The sequence below is a fragment of the Mesocricetus auratus genome, unplaced genomic scaffold, assembly GCF_017639785.1.
Source record: "Mesocricetus auratus isolate SY011 unplaced genomic scaffold, BCM_Maur_2.0 Super-Scaffold_100027, whole genome shotgun sequence".
Taxonomy (NCBI): Eukaryota; Metazoa; Chordata; class Mammalia; order Rodentia; family Cricetidae; genus Mesocricetus; species Mesocricetus auratus.
Window position 1 is genome coordinate 3,321,491 of NW_024429208.1, and position 20,770 is coordinate 3,342,260.

At 56.8% G+C, this 20,770-nt stretch overlaps 2 protein-coding genes across 2 annotated transcripts; both read left to right on the forward strand.

The window, feature by feature from the left end:
- Kifc1 (kinesin family member C1) lies at window positions 1-14,651 on the forward strand. The gene is made up of 11 exons (XM_005084859.4): window positions 1-163; window positions 6,272-6,409; window positions 6,486-6,585; window positions 6,988-7,041; window positions 7,523-7,573; window positions 7,716-8,113; window positions 9,176-9,955; window positions 10,950-11,240; window positions 11,336-11,409; window positions 11,510-11,585; window positions 14,454-14,651. The coding sequence occupies exons 1-11, from the start codon at window positions 146-148 to the stop codon at window positions 14,496-14,498; spliced, it is 2,025 nt and encodes a 674-aa protein (XP_005084916.1). The 5' UTR covers window positions 1-145; the 3' UTR covers window positions 14,499-14,651.
- A 727-nt stretch (window positions 14,652-15,378) lies between these two features.
- On the forward strand, window positions 15,379-20,581 carry Phf1 (PHD finger protein 1). The gene is given in 17 exon segments (XM_005084860.4): window positions 15,379-15,841; window positions 16,501-16,675; window positions 16,758-16,839; window positions 16,918-17,013; window positions 17,591-17,691; window positions 17,777-17,925; window positions 18,041-18,136; window positions 18,616-18,684; window positions 18,773-18,896; window positions 18,984-19,051; window positions 19,128-19,149; window positions 19,151-19,233; window positions 19,352-19,535; window positions 19,624-19,641; window positions 19,643-19,719; window positions 19,947-20,024; window positions 20,154-20,581. Coding segments are annotated over 16 exon segments (1,695 nt in total). The 5' UTR covers window positions 15,379-15,841; window positions 16,501-16,516; the 3' UTR covers window positions 20,443-20,581.
- The last annotated feature ends 189 nt before the right edge of the window (window positions 20,582-20,770 follow it).

Consider the following 20,770-nt stretch of genomic DNA (forward strand, 5'->3'; position numbering starts at 1 on the left):
AAAAGTGGCGGGCGTGGCGGGCGTGGCGGGCGGCCCGGCTGGCTCCAGGTCCCTTTGGCGCTCGGGCTGCGTGGCGCGAGCCGGGAGAGAGGACGCCGGCCCCCGGGGGTCCCTTTGCTGTGCATCCCGTCCTGTGCCGACCACGATGGACACGCGGGCGCAGGTGAGTGCGGCGGGGACGCCGCGCGGGGACCCGAGCCGGTCGGGGACCATGCCCCGGCTGGCTGCGAGGCGGCGGCCCGGGCGGGCGGCCTCGAGACCCGCACTCCGGCGGCCGACAGACGTTCGCAGCGGTGCCGGTGCGGGCGCGACGGTCCCGGCGCCACTCTGCTGCTCCCGGCACGTCCCGTGTCGAGTTCTCCAGCGGATCCGGCCCGTTTCTGCTGCCCGGGTGTCACCGATGGCCTTGTGGGGGAGGAGGCGAGGGTTCTGAGAGACCTTGTCCCTCGTCTCCAGCCCCGTCCCCGCGTTCGTGTTGACTTCTCGTTGCTGCTGGACCTGGAGCAGGGGAGAAGGAAGGGAGAGGAGCAGCGGGGCGGGCGATCTGTGTAAAAGGCCCCTTGTTCTCTCATCTCTTTCTCTTGCCCAGAGGGACCGGTTGACTAGCTTATGGGTGTGTGTGTGTGTGTGTGTGTGTGTGTGTGTGTGTGTGTGTGTGTGTGTGTGTGTGTGTGAACTGACCTCACCCACAGTCAGCGTTCGGTGTGAAGAGACTTTCCGGGACCCTCACCTGCACCGTGGCAGGTGACGGTAAAAAAAAAAATCAGTGCGAGTTTTCTCAGATGTCTGCATGCAACGCTTGCAGAAACCTGTGTGCCCTGCACAGTTGTGCTTCCATAGGACATACGAGCCCCAGCCACTAATGAGCTGACGGTCACTGGGGAGACAGAAATAAATAAAAAAACGTGTGACCGTCGGAAGGCAGTGGAGGACCGTTGAGAGAGGGTTCCAGCAAGTTCAAGGGGAAGAAGAAAGCCGGGAGGAGGAGTGCCATTAGCTGAGGCTTTGGTGGTTGAAAGCTGGAGGGAGGGGCTTGGCGGTACAGCACTCAACCCCCTGATTCTGTAATCCCATGGACAGAAACCTGCGATCAGCTGTGAGAGGCTCTGGAGAGGGCTTTGAGTTTCAGGCCAGTGATACACTGTCTCAACAAAGGAAGAAAACAAACCCAAAAGAAACATAATTTAAAAGACGCTCAGTAACGGGAAAGTGGGAGTGTGACCCTGGCTTCCTGGAACTTGCTCTGTATACCAGGCTGGTCTAGAACTCTGCCTCCCCAGAGCGCACCACCACTGCCCGGCTAGAGGAAGGTGGTTTTGTTGGAATGGTGGAAGTGAAATTTGTTTAGGAGATGAATTGAATGCAGTGATCGCCCCCTACCAGTGGTTCTCAGCCTTACTAATGCTGTGTGTCCTTTTAATATAGTTTGTCCTGTTGTGGTGGCTCCTGACCATAAAATTGTTTTTGTTGCTACTTCGTAGCTGTAATTTTGCCACTGTTGTGAATCACAATGTAAATACCTTATATGTCAAAGGGCGGCATCTACCAGAGAACACTGTGGAGAGAGGAGCTTTTGAGGTTAGAGGAAATTGACCTGTCTTTTGTACACTGGTTGGAGTGATTTTTGTTTTTGTTTTGTTTTTTGAGAGAGGGTTTTTCTGTGTAAGCTTTGGAGCCTGCCCTGGAACTCGCTCTGTAGACCTGGAACTCACAGAAATGCACCTGCCTCTGGCTCGGGGGGGGGACGGTTAGAGGTGTGCACCGCCACCTGGTGACTGGGGTGATAGAGAGAGAATGATGTTCTGGAGCTGGTCAAGGTGGGTGTGACATGGTGCACACAGGGAGGGTCCCTTTAGCAGCCTCCATCTAGGATCTTCTGGAGATGAAAGGGTTCAGTGTGTCTCCTTATAGTGGATGATAAATGCCCTGAGAGTCGTCCCTGTGTCTACTCTGTAGAAGGGAGAAACACCATGTATCCTGGTCAGAGCTGCCCACAAGAAGTTACTGGGGTACAAAAAGCAAACACAGGGTGATGCCTTTCAGTTCAGCAATAAAGTTGTCTGTTTGAAACAGGGTCTGACCATGTTACCCTAGCTAGTCTAGAACTGGCTCTGTAGATCAGACTGGCATCAAACTCTAAGAGTCAGTCACCTGCCTCCGTCTCCACAGTATTGGTAGTGTTGGGATCACCACTCCTGGCCTTTTTAAAAAAAAGTATGAGAACCATGTTAGCATCATTTTCTTAACCTCACTGTAGAGGGCATCTAACCTTTCTGACATTGTCATCTACAAACGTGCTCCACCTCATTCATAGCTTAGCCTGCGATGCATATGGCTTGTGGGTACTGTCTTTTAAAACATAGTGTTCTGTCTGCATGCATGTATGCCTGCCCACCAGAAGAGGGCACCAGATCTCATTACAGATGGCTGTGAGCCACCGTGTGGGTGCTGGGAACTGAACTCAGGACCTCTGGAAGAGCAGCCAGTGCTGTTTTTTTTTTTTGTTTGTTTTTGTTTTTTGTTTGTTTGTTTTTTTCTTAGTTTTTCAAGACAGGGTTTCTCTGTATTGTTTTGGAGGCTGTCCTGGAACTTGCTTAGTAGACCAGGCTGGTCTCAAACTCACAGAGATCCACCTATCTCCTGAGTGCTGGGATTAAAGGCGTGACAACACCAACATCTGGCTACAGCAGCCAGTGCTCTTAACCTCTGAGCCGTCTCTCCGGCCCTCTAGATACTATTCAAACATGAGAAAGTGTGTGGCAGTTAAGGAACTGGGGAAGAGATCCAACCAAAACAGCCTACTGTAGTTACTTTCCAAGTTATGAGGATATCCACCCCAGCCCAGGCCATGTAGCTGAGGCTGACCTGGGATTTTATGTAGCTGAAGATTGCTGACCAGGACAGCATCTTTTAACACCTCTGCACAAAAAGTAAGCTGAGCACAATTTTCATTTATTGCGGGGGTGGGGAGGGTGGGGGGGGTGGGGGGGGTTGAGACAGGGTTTCTGTGTCCTGGCTGTCCTGAACTTGCTCTGTAGACCAGGCTAGCCTTGAAGAGTACAAAATTTAAAGTGCTCAGTAGCTGAGGAGACTAGAAATAGTGGATTCTGAGGTTGGTGGTGCATGCTTTTAATCCCAACACTTGGGAGGCAGAGGCAGGTGGATCTCTGCGAGTTTAAGACCAGCATGATCCACAAATTAGAGTTCCAGGACAACCTCCAAAGCCACATAGAGAAACCCTGTCTTGTAAAATCAAAAACCCCAAATGGCTCCTGTCCATGCTTGTAAGCCTTATGTGAGCAAAGCCATTTGTTTGCACTGTGTGTGCGCGCGTGCTGTGGTATGCTTGCAGAGGTCAGAGGACAACTTTCTGGAGTGGGGAGTTCTGGGCGTAGAATTTAGGCACCTCCTGAGCCACCTTGCCAGCCTCTTTATTATTTTGTCTGGAGCTGAGCCCCTTCTGCTGTGTGATCTGCTCAGGCTGTACCGTTTGTCTAATTTTGGTTAAGCGCAGCCATGCTAAGCGAGTTGACTAGGCCAGCCTTGAGCTTGAAGTCTGTCTCACCCTTCCAGACAGCTGCCATCATGCCTAACAAAGATTGTTCTTCTGAAGCTGGACCAAACCCGCTTAGCTCACTATGCTCCGGAACACGTGCAGGTGTGAGAAGGTTCAGATTGTGGTCTTATCACAACCCGTTCTTGCAGGACTCCATCTGGATGAGCCTGTGAGTGTCATTAAATGCGTTTTTCTCCTGGGTTAAGTCACTGCTGGACGAGTTTACTGGAGGTTCCCCGCCCTCAGCCAGTGCTTGAGTGTCAGGGCTCCTCTCAGCCTCCATCACAGTTTCACCCATTCTTCCTCCATGTGTTGGAATCAGCAGATCTGTCCAGAAGTACAGGTGCTCAGAGGGCACAGACGGTGTGGCGTCCAGGCTGAGGGCTGGGTTGCTGGATACACTTGTCCATCTGGTTGACTCCGCAGGCTCAGCCTATTTACAAGCAACTTGGGTGTGGGGCGGACCACAGATTCTGGCCAGTGGGCTGGCTAATACATATACTCAGTTCCCCCAGTAGCCTTCAGGGTTCTGCTCAGCACCTAGCCCCTCTCAGAGCAATAGTTTATAAAAGCACGCCTTTAATCCCAGCACTCGGGAGGCAGAGGCAGGCGGATCTCTGTGAGTTCGAGGCCGGGCTGGACCGATAGTCTCTGAAACAACACAGAGAAACCCTGTCTCGTAAAAACCAAAAAAAAAAAACCCAACCAAACAAACAAACAAAAAGCCTGAACCAAATGAGACCTTTCTCCTGTGAAGGGAATGGAGCTGTAGTAGGCGCCCTGGGGTCAGCTTCGACTTCCTCAGCTCCTGCCCACCACACCCACTCGCCAGTCCCTGATTACACCAGCACTGGAAGCCCACCACCATCTTGGCTAAGCTTGCCTGCTTCTGCCAGATGGACCTGGGTGTGCTGCTCAGGCCCCGCAAGAGTTCTCACTGAGCTGCAAGAGAGTGCAGCCCTGGTGTCCAAATGCATCCTTTCTTAGTCACTAGATCAGGTGTGTTAGACTCTGCCCCAGGCACTCAACATTGGAAGAGGTGTTTATAGTCTGGAGAAAATAGGTCGTTTCCTATGCTTTAGTTGGTTTATAGAGCTTCAGTTTGGCAGTTACCCTGGAAAATAAGTGTTGAGAAGGTAAGGACTTGGTGTTCGTCACACTTGACCAAGTGCCGTGCCTGCTGCAGAGCAATGATGTAGTCTCTGTGTATGACATCACTCCACCTGTGTTCATTTCAAATGCTCACAGTTCTTTCTTCCTTCCTTTCTTTTTTCTTTTTTGTTTGTTTGTTTGTTTGTTTTGTTTTTGAGACAGGGTTTCTCTGTATTGTTTTAGAGGCCACCACCAACGCTCGGCTCTTTTCTTGTTCCTCTCACAAGATATTGCTTATAGTCCAGCCAGGCCAGCCTCAAATGGTGATCCTATTGTTAGGTCACCTGAGTGCTAGGATTAGCATGTGCTGCCAAGTGTGGCTCACGGTTCAGTTCTTCAAAACAAATGTAGAGCAGTGCGTTAGTGGTGTATGCCATTAATCCCAGCACTCGGGAGGAGGCAGAGGCAGGCGGATCTCTGTGAGTTCCAGGTCAGCCTGGTCTACAGAGTGAGTTCCAGGACAGCCTCCAAAGCTACAGAGAAACCCTGTCTCGAAAAAACAACAACAAAAAACCAAATGTAGTCATGTTCTCCTGACTCAAACCCTCAGAGTGTCCAGACTTGTTACCACAGCACCAGCCAGCAGTCTCTTCCCTGTCTGCATTCTCCTCCCCTCCTGCTGTCCCGGGTGTTGGTCTGCATAGGACACTGCTGTTACTGCCTGTGCCCTTTTTGTCCCTGCTTGTCCTTGCTTGCCCTCGAGCCGTGCTCATGAAAGCGACTCGTCAAGGCTGTACCTGAGAGGGCCCGTGAGGCATGGGGCACTTGCTGCCAAGCGTGACAGCAGATTGGATCCCCAGGATGTGTGTTGGAAGAGAAAGAGCTGGCGCCGTGGTTTCCTCACTGCTCAGTTGTGATTGTGAACTTGACACAAATGGAGTCACTTGAGGGGAGGGACTGTACCTGGGGATTGTCTTGATTTGTGTTGATGGGGAGGACCCTGCTGTGGGTGGCATCACCAGTCTGAGGGCCCGGCCGCCTCCTCTTGGCCTCCCTCCGCTTGGTGCTTCTGCGTCCCCCACGTGCAGAGTTAGTTAATGATGGAGCCCAGAAAAAGCATGAAAATGACTCCGTAAACAGCCCCTCCTGTGTGGTCCTAGCTGTAGCCTGTAGGCTGTTGGCTTCGTAGCTGTACTGTGTATTAGAATTTTGTCTTCAGGAATGTCTGTTTCTGTTTGCTTGAGTTCAGCCCTAAAGACCGCTGAAGTACAGCCTCCCTCCACCTTTTCCCTAGAGGTCGCGCCCACTCCTCTGTTGCTCTCTCTCCATCGGTGTGTGCTGTTTACCTGACACACAGTGCCCACTTTTGGCACAAACGATTCTCATTCAATGCTTGCTGAAAATTAAGGTCAGGGGAGCGACACTAAAGGGGATTTTGTGGGCTTTTGTAGTTCTGTTTTTCGAGATAGTTTCTCTGCCTAGAGTTGGCTGTCCTGGAACTCATAGACCAGGCTGGCCTCGAACTCAGAGAGCCACCTGCCTCTGCCTCCCGAGTGCTGGGATGAAAGGCGTGCGGTGCACCGCCAGGCTCGGTGTTGTTGTAAGTGGCTCTTTTTCTGACAGAGGCCGCCTTTGTTGGAAGTGAAGAGGAACTGTGAGCTGAAGGCGGCCGTGGTCAAGGCCTCCTCCCGACTGCCCCTCTCAGGCAGCAGACTCAAGAGGGGCCCTGACCAGATGGAGGATGCCTTAGAGCCTGCAAGGGTAAGATGTGCTTGCAGAGCGGGGAGGGGGACAGGGACAGGGACAGACCATGGCGCCCCATCCTTGTCTCTCCCAGAAACGGACACGAGGCCTGGGTACAGTGACCAAGGTTGACACATCCCGCCCCAAAGGACCATGTCTCAGCACGGTGTCGCAGACGCAGGCCCCCACTGCAGGTGGGTCCTGGGGGCGGACTGCACCAAGGCGGGGAGACGCGCTCTCCTCTTTTTCCTTCAGGGTTTATCAGTTTTGAGTCAATAACTTTTTACTTGGCTCAGAATTCCCAGGACACAAAGGCTGTTAGGTGAAATCCTTTCCTCCTCTGCTTCTCTTGGAGTCTGTCCCTCCTGGGGTGCTGTGTGGACTCGGGGAGCCTGAGGAGATGGGCAGGAGCAGTGAGCTGCACATGGCTCTACCCCTCACATCATAGGAGTTGTCTCTGGTCCTGAAGCGCCGTTAGGAGCTGGCCAGAGACGTGAACGACGAGGAGTGTTGTCTTTTCTAACCCTTTGATACGTGTCAGAGCTGCTGCCTGAGAGTGGGTGTTGTACCTTTTCCTCTCTTCCATGCGTGGACAGCTCAGAAAGGCCCGAAGAAGACAGGACCTCGTGGGTGTGCCACCGTGGGCTCAGGTAATAGTGCACGCTGGCCTGAAGGGATCTGGGTCCATTGGAGGGAGAATGGTGACAGAGACGCCATCTGGTCTGACAGGCTTTTCGGTAGGGGGGCGCTAGGGGGTTCAGTCCTGAGTCCCAACGCTAGCTGAGTGCTCTGCTACTAAGTTAGGTAGTCCACAACCCTTGCGTTTGTTTGTTCCTAAGACTTACTGTTTCCATTGACTGTGTCATCTGCCTGCGCAGCCTATATGTGTGTGGGGGGGGGGGCATTGGCTCCGCTGGCACCAGAGTCACGGTGGTTCTGAGTCTGATGAGGGCGATGGGGACCCAGCCCAGGGCCCCTGAGAGCAGTCAGTGCTCTGAGCTGCTCAGCCCTTGTGCTGTTTTGTTCATCTCCAGAGCTCAGGTTGGCCTTGAACTGGCAATTCTCCAAGTGAGGGTGGCAGGTGTGTCCTACCGTGTCCACCCATAACTCTGTGTCCCTCTGACCCTCTAGTGCTGAAGAACCAGAAGCTGGCTCCTTCCGCTCCGGCCCAGAAGCCTGTCAGTAGGTGACATACAATCTTTGGGTGAGAGCCTGGGGTGGAAAGGGAGGTGGTGAGCGTCCAGAAAACATCTGCTGCACGAGGTATGGAGGCCCGAAGGCAGAGGGTAGGTCCTGACCTGTGCCTCCTCTGTGCCCACGTCAGCGTCAACTGCCCCCGTGGTGGTAGGGAAGAGGCCTGGCAAACGTCCCGCCTGGGACTTAAAGGGTCAGTTGTGTGACCTCACTGAGGAGCTGAAACGCTATCGGGAGAGGACTCAGAAACTGGACCAGGAGAACCAAGGGCTGCAGGAGCAGCTTAAAGCAGCCCAGGAGCAGGCTGCGACCCTGGGCACAGAGCGGAACACCCTGGAAGGGGAGCTGGCCAGTGTGCGGACCCAAGCACAGCAGGGCCAGCAGGAACTGCAGACGCTGCACGCCCGTGTCTTGGAGTTGGAGGGATGTCTGGGCACCAAGGAAAGCCTGATTCAGGAGCTCCAGAGAGAGCAGCTGGGGTTGCAGGAGGAGCGTAAGACACTGGCCGCCCGACTGGAAGAGCGAGAGGTAAGGCCAGGCTCTCACGGCGCTGCCCCTCCTCAGGCTCCCGGAAGACTCAGAAGGCCTCACATCTCCAGCAGGCAGGGTGTCTGTGTGCACCCCGCCTCCCGCCTCCTGGCAATTCCCAACGGTGCCGGCTTTTGCCCTCTTACTGCCTCTGCTCGTGCCTCCCACATTTCTCCCTCTTCCCGAGTCTGTGGGCTGGCACCGCCGTCTCTGTTGACTGTGTGTGTGTCCCCTTCCCTTGGCCCACTCCAGTGTCCTGTCACTCTGCATAGTGTCCTGGTGCCAGAGTTCCTTCTTTTCTTTAAAGATTTATTTATTATGCATGGAATGTTCTGTCTGCATATATCCCTCCCTGCAGGCCAGAAGAGGGCACCAGATCTTAGCACAGATGGTTGTGAGCCACCATGTGGGAGCTGGGAATTGAACTCAGGACCTCTGGAAGAGCAGCCAGTGCTGTTCCTAAGCTCTGAGCCATCGCTCCAGACCCTAGAGTCATCGTCCCTCTCCTTCTCTCCTTTCTTCCTTCCCTCCCTCCCTTCCCCCTCTGTTTTGGCAGCAGGGGCGGGGGTTGGGGGGTGGGGGTGGTCACTGATCCTAAACCTCACTGTCTTGGCTGGGCTAGCCAGCAGGGTCCCACACCTCCTGCTCCCCAGCACTGGGTTACAGGGCATGTAGGCAGCCCAGCTGTACGTGGTGATGGGAATTTTAACTGAGGGCCTCCTGCTTTCACGTCAGATGCCGTTCTTCATTCACTGAGCAATCGTCACAGTCCCAGGGCCCCACACCCGCTTTCTTACTGCTTTCTTTGATGGTTTTTCGAGACACGGTTTTTCTTTGTAACCCTGGCTGTGCTAGAACCAGCTCTGTAGACCAGGCTGGCTGGGAACTCAGATCTGCCTGCCTCCTGAGTGCTGGGGCTAAAGGCGTGCGTCACCATTGCCCGGCTTTCTCGCCTCTTTAGTGGGCTGTGAAGTCACGTGACTAGAGGCCGTCCCCATTCTGGCACAATCCGTGCTCTAATTTCTGCTTGCACCCCGCCTTCTGTTCCTCTGCTCTGGGCAGACGAGGTTACAGGCCTCAGAAGCCGCGCTGTCAACCAGTGAAGCGGAGGTGGCCTGTCTGCGGCAGAAGACGGAAGCCCAGGTGACCTTACTGGCGGAGCAAGGTGACCGGCTCCATGGGCTAGAGATGGAGCGCCGTCGACTCCACAACCAGTTGCAGGAACTTAAGGGCAACATCCGGGTATTCTGCCGGGTGCGCCCTGTCCTCACAGGGGAGCCTGCTCCATCCCCCGGCTTCCTCTTATTCCCCCATGGCCCTGCTGGACCGTCTGATCCCCCAACCCGCCTTAGCCTTTCACGGTCTGATGATCGGCGCGCCACCCTGACCGGGGCACCTGCACCCACCACCCGCCATGATTTCTCCTTTGACCGCGTGTTCCCACCAGGAAGCAGACAGGAGGAAGTGTTTGAGGAGATCTCCATGCTTGTCCAGTCAGCGCTGGACGGCTACCCTGTGTGCATTTTTGCCTATGGACAGACCGGCAGTGGCAAGACCTTCACCATGGAGGGTGGGCCTGGGGGAGACCCCCAGTTGGAGGGGCTGATCCCCCGGGCCATGCGGCATCTATTCTCAGTGGCCCAGGAGATGGGTGGCCAGGGCTGGACATACAGTTTTGTGGCCAGTTACGTAGAGATCTACAATGAGACCGTCCGAGACCTGCTGGCCACCGGGACCCGGAAAGGGCAAGGGGGCGAGTGTGAGATCCGTCGGGCGGGACCAGGCAGTGAGGAGCTTACTGTCACCAATGCACGCTATGTTCCTGTCTCCTGTGAGAGAGAGGTGAGGGGAGGAGGGTGACCGTGGGCTCTGGGGTGGGTTTCACTGGACTTAGCTGGTAGGCTGCACGGTAGGTTTACTTTCAGAGGGCCAAGGAGTAGAGACTGAGGCATCTGAGGAGGTGATGGGCACTAGACTCCTTCCAGGTGCATCTCTGGCCTCATTTCCTGCTCTTTGTTGCTGAGTTCACCTTAGCCGTGATGACCCCTGACTGTCCCCCCTCAGGACGCTAAGGGACTGTCCCCATTGCCCCTTCCTTCTCTTGAGGTCTTCAGACAGTGAGGGTGCTTGGGTTGCACTTTTAATCCTTTTCAGAAACCTTTTTGTTGTTTTGTTTTTGAGACAGGGTTTCTCTGTATTGTTTTGGAGGCTGTCCTGGAACTCACTCTGTAGACCAGGCTGGCCTCGAACTCACAGAGATCCGCCTGCCTCAGCCTCCCAAGTGTTGGGATTAAAGGCGTGCGCCACCAACGCCCGGCTTGTTGTTTTATTTTTGAGAACATGTTTCTCTGTGTAGCCCTGGCTGTCCTGGAACTCTGTAGACCAGGCTGGTCTCAAACTCCCAGAGATCAGCCTGCCTTTGCCTCCTGAGTGCTGGGATTAAAGGCATGGGCCTTGCCCTTTGATAATCTTGTACTGTAGCCCAGGCTGGCTTTGAACTCAAGGCAGTCCTCCTGTCTCAGCCTCCTGAGTGCTGGGGATTATAGATCTAAACCACCACACCTGGTCTGTTTTTATTTCCAGATGTGGCCTCCCCAAGTTTCTCAGAACTCCCCCTGTGTTTCAAGGAGTTCTTGAACTCTGGCTTCTGCTTCAGCCTCCCAAGTAATTGAGATTCTAGACTTGGGTGATAAGACAGGCCTTTCTCTAAATGTGTATGCACACTGGTTCTGCTGGTCTGTGCCCTCGCTCCAGGAAGGCGGGGGCGGATTCTCATTGCCATATTCCAGCATGTCCTAGCCCCTGACTGCCTCTCCCTTGCTGATCCCATCCCCAGGTAGAGGCTCTGCTGCATTTGGCCCACCAGAATCGGGCTGTGGCCCGCACTGCCCAGAATGAGAGGTCGTCTCGAAGTCACAGTGTGTTCCAGCTGCAGATTTCTGGAGAGCATGCTGCTCGGGGCCTGCAGTGTGTTGCTCCCCTTAACCTTGTAGACCTGGCTGGGAGTGAGCGGCTAGACCCGGGCTTAACCTTAGGCCCCGGGGAACGTGATCGTCTTCGGGAAACACAGTCCATTAACAGCAGTCTGTCTACCCTGGGACTGGTCATAATGGCCCTGAGCAATAAGGTAGGAATGGTGCATGGGCAGGGAAGGCGGGGGCAGCTGGCATGGGCTGTGGAGAACTCTGCCCTGTCCTGACTGCCTGTGCTCTTCTCCTTCAGGAGTCCCACGTGCCTTACCGGAACAGCAAGCTCACCTACCTGCTGCAGAACTCGCTGGGCGGCAGTGCCAAGATGTGAGTGGGAGGGGCTGGGAGAGGGGCTGGAGGGACTGCAGTCATAGCTGGGTGTGCTCAGCCTGAGCGACACTGACGCTGGCGTGGCCTTCTCCCGCAGGCTCATGTTTGTGAACATCTCTCCTCTGGAAGAGAATGCCTCCGAGTCACTCAATTCCCTACGCTTTGCTTCCAAGGTACAGACCGCTACTCTGCTGTATAGTTATAGTTCTCTACCCTTGTGACAAGTCACTGTCAAGGAACCTACAGGGTTTGTTGGTAGCTTACGGCTTTAGAGGGTTAGCGTCCAGGACCTTTGTGGCAGTGGAGTGTGGCAGCATGGGGCTGGATCAGTAGCTGAGCTCACATCGAGGAAAGAGAGACTGGGAATGACGTGATCTTTTGAACTCTCAAAGCCCCCCACCCCCCAGTATACTTCTGACAAGGCCACACCTCCTGATCCTCCCCAGGCAGTTCCACCAACTGGGGACCGAGTGTTCAGTTTATGAGACTGGGGGCCTTGTCATTCCAGCCGCACACCTGCCCGTACTGTCAGGCCTCCTGGCTGTCTAGGCGTCTCCATCATGACTCCTGTTTTCTAGGCTGTGGAACATCTACCAAAAAGGATTGGAACTTGCTAGGCATCTTGGGTACTACGCACTGATTCCATTTTTAACTCTGGCTTTGGAATTGGTATTTTTAGGAGACACGACCACATAGTCAGGACTGTATTGCAAGAACAAGCTGTGTCCGTGTCCCAATTCCTGTCCTGTGTGTGCATGTTTGTCCCTGTTTACTTTGCCCCTGGGTTCCCCCCCGGCACTGGAGTGGCCACGCTATTTTTAGGTCTGTGGAGGGCCCACCACAGCTCATTCACCAGCTTCAGTGCTGGACACCACAGCTCATTCACCAGCTTCAGTGCTGGACAGTGGCCTGTCTCCACCTTTCTCTGACTACAACGAGGCCACACTGATCTTGTGCTTGTTTTGTGTGTTTTCCCATTACACCTGTAGAGGATTGCTCCTCTGAAGGGATGCCAGAATAAAGATGTATAGAGCTAGACAGGGCCCATGCTCTCACCCTCCTAGGGATGAGCAGGCCTCAGGCTCCTTACTGTGTATCTCGATGGGTAACTGTTCCCCTGGCTTCCCCGTTTCCTTTGAGTTCTGACTTGGTTTGGGATCTGATCATGACTGGGTCTGCTCTGGCGGCACCTGCACATTGCTCTCTGTGACGTAGCTTCTTCTGTCAGTGACGTGGCCTGTCTGTCTCCTGTCCTCATTTTGGTGTTGCTTCTTGAACCCCGGCCTTGTCACCGTAAGCATGACCTCTGAGCTGTGTGGCCAGCCTGATTTCTCAAAGATGATGAAGCAGGTTTTGCCACGTGTGACGGTGCACACCTTTTGTCCTAGTACTCCGGAGGCAGAGGCAGGTGATCTCTGGGTTTGGGCTAGCCTGGTTTACAGAGTGAGTTCCAGGATAGCCAGGGCTACACTGAGAAAGCCAGACTGAAAAACCAAACAAACAAACAAGGCAGCTTTAAAGTGATTTACAGGTTGGACAGCTGGCTCAGCCACATAGATGGCTCAGTGCTTATGGACGCTTGCTGTCCTTGCAGAGGACGCGCGTCCCGTCTCAGCGCTCAGTGCTGGCTCACAGCCATCCCTAACTGCAGTTTCAGGGGCAAAGCACTCCACACATAAAGTCACCTTAAAACTAAGAATATGACTGGGGGGGCAGAGGGACACTTGTAGGATTTGGTTCTGTCCTTCCAAGTGGACCCTAGAGATCAAACTTCAGTTGTCCCGTCATCAGATTTGGTGGCAAGCACCTTTGCTAGCTGAGCTGTTTTGCTGTCCCCAGAGTAACATCTTACACATGAAGGTAGGACAAGAGGGTGTTACGTCAGCATTTCATGTCAGTAACACTGGTGCTGAGCTTCCTCCGTAGCTAAGGCTGGCCTCGGTCTTCTGCTCCCACCTCCCGAGTGCTGGGATTGTAGCGTGTGCCACCCAGCCTGCGTTTAACGTCCGCCTGAGTTTCTCCTGGCTGTCTCAGAAAAGCCTTTGACTCAGCAGGTCTGTTCAGATTAGGACCCTAGCCGGCCAGCCATCTCACTTATGGGGGGGCTCTGTCTGGTGGAAACACTTGTTCACTACAGTGTAAAATGGGTGCCTCTCCTCCTTAGGTGGTGATCTGAAGTAGAATGTATTGTCCCATTAAGGCGTCATAATCAGACGCGGGCGGTTGCTCACGCTTCCCTCAGAGTTTGGTGTGTGGTAGTCATTAGATTGTAATTCTAGTTCAGATTCTTGGCCTAGTTAACAGACAGGACAGTGGCGTACTTCTGTTCCATCCGGAAGCTCCACCATCTGCCTTTGTTATGTGTTTGCTTAACTTCTTGTGGTGGTGTTAGAGATGTAACCCAGAGCCTAATACATGCTAGGCAAGTGTCCCACCACCACCACCCTCTCAGTCTTCAGTTCAGACAGAGCCAGGCGCCCTAAACTCGTCTTCCTGTTTGCCTGTCAAGGGTTAAGACTAGAGCTGTGACCACTACCCCCAGGCCCAGTGATTTTCTTTTCTTTTCTGTTTCTTTTTTGGTTTTGAGAGACAAGGGTTTCTCTGTAGTGTTGGAACCTGTCCTGTAGCTCATTCTGTAGACCAGGCTGGCCTTGAACTCACAGAGATCTGCCTGGGATTAAAGGCGTGTACTGTCATCACCACTTGGCAAGCCTGCTTTCTTATATACCTCAGGACACACCCACCCATCAGTCACTAGTTAAGAAAAAGCCCACAAGCCACTCTGATGGGACATTTCTCAGTTGAGTGTCCCTCGTTTCAAATGAGAGCCATTCTGTGTCTTGAGTTGACATAAAAACTAGCCGTCACGATAGGTAGGGCTTCATCTCTAGGCTCTGACCTCCTCCAGGCCTAGTGGGTATAAGAGACAACTGTCCTTAGGGGCCAGGCCGAGCCTCCTTTCAGCATGGGGCTGGGGTAGATGGACAGACTGTCTGGTTTCCCTGCAGACGCTGACCTTGTGAAACCTTGTTGGTCCACAGGTGAACCAGTGTGTCATCGGTACTGCTCAGGCTAATAAGAAATGAAGACGGAGCCCCAGCCTGGCTCCGCACTCGAGTGTGCTTGTCTCTGTGTTTATGTGTATGTACTGGGTGGGGTGGGGGTTGAGAGATGCGCTTTTATTGGCTGGACATCATTTGTACCCAACTATCAAATAAAGAAATTTTGTTGTAGACTTAGATTTTTTCATTACGCATGATTGTTTTGCCGGGGTGTGTATTCATGTGCACCATGTGTAATGTCTGGTGCTTGTTGAATTAGAAGAGGGCTTCCGGTCCCCTGGAGCCGGTGGGATGGGTGGCTGTGAGCTGCAGTGGGTTCTGGGAACAGATCCCGGGTCCTCTGCGAAGGCAGCCAGTGCTCTGAGCCGTCTCCCAGCCCTTGTTCCGCTCTTAAATAAAGGTCGTATTAATCCTGGTAGGTGTTGCAAACAAATAGGTGTAAGCACATAGAAGTGTCCGTTCTGCCGCGTGGTTTGCACAGTGAGGCCTTTCTCTGTTCGGCTCTCTCCTGGCTGTCCTGTCACCCCTCTTATCCTTCAGCGCGGGGTGTTGTGCCATAGCTGCTCACGGGCCCAGGGTCGCGGGTTTCTTAGGACTGCCGGGTCTGGTGATAGAGCCAGTGCCCTCCACACGCTCCCTTTGCCTGCCCGTCACCAGTTCGAACTACCGGCCCCTGCCGCCCGCTGCCCATTGGCTGCCCGTGGACACGTCACCGCCTGGGCACTCGCCCCGGGAGGAGCGAAGCCACCGCGGGGCTCTCGCGGCGGGAGGTGTGGCTGTCCGCCCAGGTGCAGCGCCCAGGCGGGGCCGCGCGTGCGCAGGAGGGCGGGGCGACAGGAAGTGTGAATGGGGGAGGGCGGTGCCGTGTGCGGAGGCGGAGCTTGGAGCGGCCACGGGGGCGGGGCAGCTAACGGATGTGGCATGGGGCGGGGCTCGGCCCTGACCTGCAGGCTGACTGCCAAGAGGGTGATTTCCTGCTGCTCTTGGAGCGAGCCTCCCGTCCGAAACAGGGGCTGCCAGGGTCTCGTCCTCCCCGGCCGGCCGCGCCCCCAGCCGCGCAGTGCCCTCAGGGCCTGCCGGAGGTGAGGGAGCTGCTGCCTGTCCGCCCCTCCGGCTTCTCCTCCCTCCGGTGCTCCCCACCCACTACTCTCCTCCCTCCCTCGGCCGACTCCTCCCGCCGCTGCCGCTGCTTTGGCTGCTGCGTCATACGCCCCAGAGCCGCCAGGACGGAGGGGCTGGGCCCGGGGACCCCCCGGCCTCCTCCTGCACGCCCCTCGGCGCCCACACGCGCTCTTCCCGCAGTGTGGGCTCGCGCAGGTCTCTTGCGTCTGCCCCTACCTGGCTCCCAGCTGCCCCAGCTGTCACCGGTAAGAAGAAGGCGGGAGGCCCTGAGCGGGGGCAGGGAGCCCCTGAGCGGGGGCAGGGAGCCGGGGGTCGAAGCGCAGGAAGGGGCAGGAGAGCCTCTTGGTACCGGCTTAGGATCTGGGCAGGGACGACTCAAGTCCCTCCTCAGACTGGCGGTGTAGGGGAGCAGAGACCTGGACGGGGACACGCCCCCCTCCTGGGGCACTCGGGGAAGTTATCTAATCCCGGGGTAAGCAGCCTCAAATTTGAGGGTGACCTAACATAACCTGGCCCCAGGACAGCGGTTCTAAATGAGACTCACAGGTCTGGGGAGGCGGCTGTCTCTACTCGGGGAAACATCTCCAGAAAAGCTCCCAAAATATCTCTGGGCAACAGAGCGTCCCAGTTAGGATACCTCTAAACAGCTGGGAAGGCGAAACTGAGTGGTGGCCTTGGTTCTGCAAGCATCTTTTCCCCTGAGGTCCCCGGGATGCTAGAGAACCAGGCTGGGGAGGCAGCAGGAAAAGGCGTGGAGTCGAGAAGCTGACCACGGTGACCCACGTCCCGAGGCGTCTAAAGGACTGAGAGTCTGCTTGGCCCCTCATCCGTGACAGAAAAAAGCAGACAGGGCAGTCAAGCTCTCTCTAACGTTCATAAACTCTGCCACCCTGTTTCTGGCCAGCCCCTCCCAGGATGCGATGGCGCAGCTCCCCCGGTTGAGCCGCCTGGGTGCGCCCTCTCTTTGGGATCCAGCTTCCCCTGCCCCCACCTCAGGCCCCAGACCCCGACTTTGGGAGGGTCAGGACGTGCTGGCTAGATGGACCGACGGGCTGCTGTATCTAGGCACCATCAAAAAGGTAAGCGCCAACTCCGGAGCCTCTCCATCGATGGCCTTCTGATCCCTGCTCCCACTTAACAACGCTGGCTCGCCCACTCCAGGTGGACAGTGCTCGGGAGGTGTGTCTGGTCCAGTTTGAGGATGACTCCCAGTTTCTGGTTCTATGGAAGGACATCAGCCCCGGTGAGACCCTTCATAACTGGAGGGGGTGGTGGGGGACCCTGGCTTGGAGCGAGTCTCCTGACGCTTTGTCCCTCACAGCTGCCCTCCCCGGGGAGGAGCTCCTCTGCTGTGTCTGTCGCTCTGAGACGGTGGTGCCTGGGAACCGGCTGGTCAGCTGTGAGAAGTGTCGGCACGGTGAGAGGAGAGGGCAGGGTACCTGGATGGTACAATTTGTTCTGGGTCTTCGGGATTGCCAGTAGGTTCCTGGCATGGGTCTTGTGTCTCCTGTCCTGGCCAGTCTTCACCCTGTCACCTCATCTCAGTACAGGGAGAGGGAGCGGTAGGATGAAGGTGGCATAAGCCATGCAAGGTTGAGGGTAGCTTACATACATCTTTAAAAAAAAAAAGATTTATTATATATAGTGTTCTGCCTGCAGGCCAGAAGAGGGCGCCAGATCTCATCACAGATGGTTGTGAGCCACCATGTGGTTGCTGGGAATTGAACTCAGGTCCTCTGGAAGAGCAGCCAGTGCTCTTAACCTCTGAGCCTTCTCTCCAGCCTCCCCCCCATACATCCTTTTCTAACCATGCTTTCTTGGGCGAGGCTGTCAACTTCCGGAAGCCCGTTTGCTCCCTTGCAAAGTCAGGATAATGCACACACACCCGTTAAGGGCCGCGGTCAGGATAAGCGCACAAGGGAAGGCTGCCGTGCGCAGGCGCCAAGTGCATGCAGGCGTGCACACAGTGGTCTCTCAACATTGTCCCTATTCAGCGTATCACCAGGACTGTCACGTTCCCAGGGCCCCGGCCCCTGGAGAGGCAGAGGGCACATCGTGGGTCTGCCGCCAGTGTGTGTTTGCGATCGCCACCAAGGTAAAGGCCCCCTGCCCCTTCCTACGGGAGCCCCCCGGGACCTCTCCTCTCCTCGCTCGCTGAGGTCCCATCCGTTCCTCTGCAGAGGGGAGGCGCCCTGAAGAAGGGCCCCTATGCCCGGGCCATGCTGGGCATGAAGCTCTGCCTGCCGTATGGACTGAAGGGGCTGGACTGGGATGCCGGGCACTTGAGCAACCGACAGCAGAGCTACTGTTACTGCGGAGGCCCCGGGGAGTGAGTCTCGGGGTGCAGAGCCTGCAGCAAAGGGGAGGGAGCAGGCCGAGGGGAGCCCCGCGGTGACGGGGGGGGGGGGTACAGGGCGGTCTCCAGAAGCCTGTCTTCCCCTGAGGTGGAACCTGAAGATGCTGCAGTGCCGGGGCTGCCTCCAGTGGTTCCATGAGGCCTGCACCCAGTGTCTGAGCAAGCCCCTCCTCTACGGAGACAGGTGAGCCCAGGGCGCCCGCCCGCCCGCCAGCACAGCCCCACCGCCCGCCGCGCCCGCCAGCACAGCCCCACCGCCCGCCGCGCCCCCCAGCACAGCCCCACCGCCCGCCGCGCCCCCCAGCACAGCCCCCAGCACAGCCCCACCGCGCCCCCCAGCACAGCCCCACCGCCCGCCGCGCCCCCCAGCACAGCCCCCAGCACAGCCCCACCGCGCCCCCCAGCACAGCCCCACCGCCCGCCGCGCCCCCAGCACAGCCCCACCGCCCGCCGCGCCCCCCAGCACAGCCCCCAGCACAGCCCCACCGCCCGCCGCGCCCCCAGCACAGCCCCACCGCGCCCCCCAGCACAGCCCCACCGCGCCCCCAGCACAGCCCCACCGCCCGCCGCGCCCCCAGCACAGCCCCACCGCCCGCTGCGCCCCCCAGCACAGCCCCACCGCCTGTAGAGCTGAAGGGGCGCCTTCTGCGTCCCCATGTCCAGGTTCTATGAGTTTGAATGCTGTGTGTGCCGGGGCGGCCCCGAGAAGGTCCGGAGGCTGCAGCTTCGCTGGTGAGAAGGGTAGCGCCCTGCCTTCCGTCCCTGTTTGACCCTGACCCTCACCCTGCCTCTCATGCCGCCGCCGCCTTCCCCTCTGCAGGGTGGACGTGGCCCACCTGGTCCTCTACCACCTCAGTGTCTGCTGCAAGAAGAAATACTTCGATTTCGACCGAGAGATCCTCCCCTTCGCCTCTGAGAACTGGGACAGTCTGCTCCTGGGGGAGGTGCGGGTCCTAACGTTTGGGAGGGAGCTGAGGTGGGGCACAGAGGAACGCGTGCCCTCCGACCGACCGCTCGCCCTCGTCCTCTAGCTTTCAGACACCCCGAAGGGAGAGCGCTCTTCCCAGCTCCTCGCTGCCCTTAACAGCCACAAGGACCGGTGAGCCAGAAAAGGGCGTCTGGGGCGGCGCGGGGTCCCGCTGAGGGACTCTGCTGATTCTCTTCTTGTCTCCCAGTTTCATTTCAGGGAGGGAGATTAAAAAAGAGGAAATGTCTTTTTGGTCTCCATGCGCGGACCCCGCCTCCCGTGGAGCCTCTCACTGGAGATGGAGACCCCACCAGGTCACTGGTCCAGGGGGGATGGGGAAACTCTCAAGGATCGGTTTGGGGGGTACATGTCTGGAAATGGGGGTCTTGGGGTGCCTGGGAGGGGCTGGGGGGATAAGGAGGCCTCTTACAGCTTCCCTTCAGGGCAGGGCCCTGGGGGAGGGGTCTCACGTCCCCTGGGGAAACGAAGGCGGTCGGAGCCAGAACCCCTGAGGCGGCCGAAGGGGAAGGAGGAGCTGGGGTCGCCCACAGCAGCGCACAGTCGGCATGGGTCCCGGGAGCAGAGGGAGCGGGCTCGTCTGCAGAGGGCGCTGCAGGTACGGGGCAGGGAATCCCACTGGGCAAACTGTCGGGGCCAGGGAAAGGCTCAAGGATCACCTCACAGTCCCCCGCCGTTTCTTACAGGCCTCGGTGTCTCCACCACCCCCCCAGCCCTAACCAGAGCTATCAGGGCAGCAGCGGCTACAACTTCCGGCCCACAGATGCCCGCTGTCTGCCCAGGTCAGTGCCTGACCCGGATGAGCCCCGTTCCTCCCGTTCTCCAGACATCCTCACCTGCAATTCTCTTCCCTCTTCCTCCTCACGTCTCCTCCCAGAGACTTCTCGCACCAAGCGATTGGTCGCCCAGTATTCTGGGCGTGCAGTGCACTAGAGGTAGTGTTTGAGCCCTGCCCCCTGTGGGAGCCGGCTTCCGTCCTCAGGCCCTGACCTGCCCTTCCCCACCGCAGCCCCATCCGGATGTTTGCCTCCTTCCACCCTTCTGCCAGCACTGCAGGGACCTCTGGGGACAGCGAACCCCCAGACAGGTGAGTCGTCGGCTCCCTCCCTCCCGCTGTCCGACCGACCGACCGACCGTCCTCTGCAGCCCGGGCGACTTCAGACTCCCGGGGGACCCACACCGGCCCGGCTGGGCTCAGGCGTCTTCTCTCTTCCAGGTCACCCCTGGAACTTCACATTGGCTTCCCCACAGACATCCCTAGAAGTTCTCCCCACTCGATGGCTGCCTCCCCCTCCTCGGTCCCAGCCCCCACCCCAGGCCTTCCCAGACACTCAGTGCTCCCTTCTCCCTTGGGCCGTGGCCTGTCTCCGGGGACCGGGGGCGGAGCCCGAGGTGGGGTTGGCTACCTGTCCCGAGGGGACCCCGTCAGGGTCCTTGCTCGGAGGGTGCGGCCGGACGGCTCTGTGCAGTACCTAGTTGAGTGGGGGGGGGGAGGCATCTTCTGACAGCCCGCTCCCCCTCCCCACCCACACACTGGCACTTTCACGCCCTGACCTCTGACCTCACCTGCAGCTGGGATGTACCTGGAGAGATGGGAGCGCGTCTCCCTACTGCCCAGGCTGGAATCCAGGGGGGTGGGGAGGTCCTCTCCTCTGCCCCTTCATGGCCCGACCCCTCATCCTTCTCATTTCCTTTGATGTTATTTTGTTACAGCCTTTAAAATATTTTCTAAAGCTATTTAACCCTGGGTATAGAGATGGGGGTGGTGGTCCAGGGTTCCAGCTCTGTATGACTGTAATAAAAGAAATAAACAAGCCTAGCAGACACGGGTCA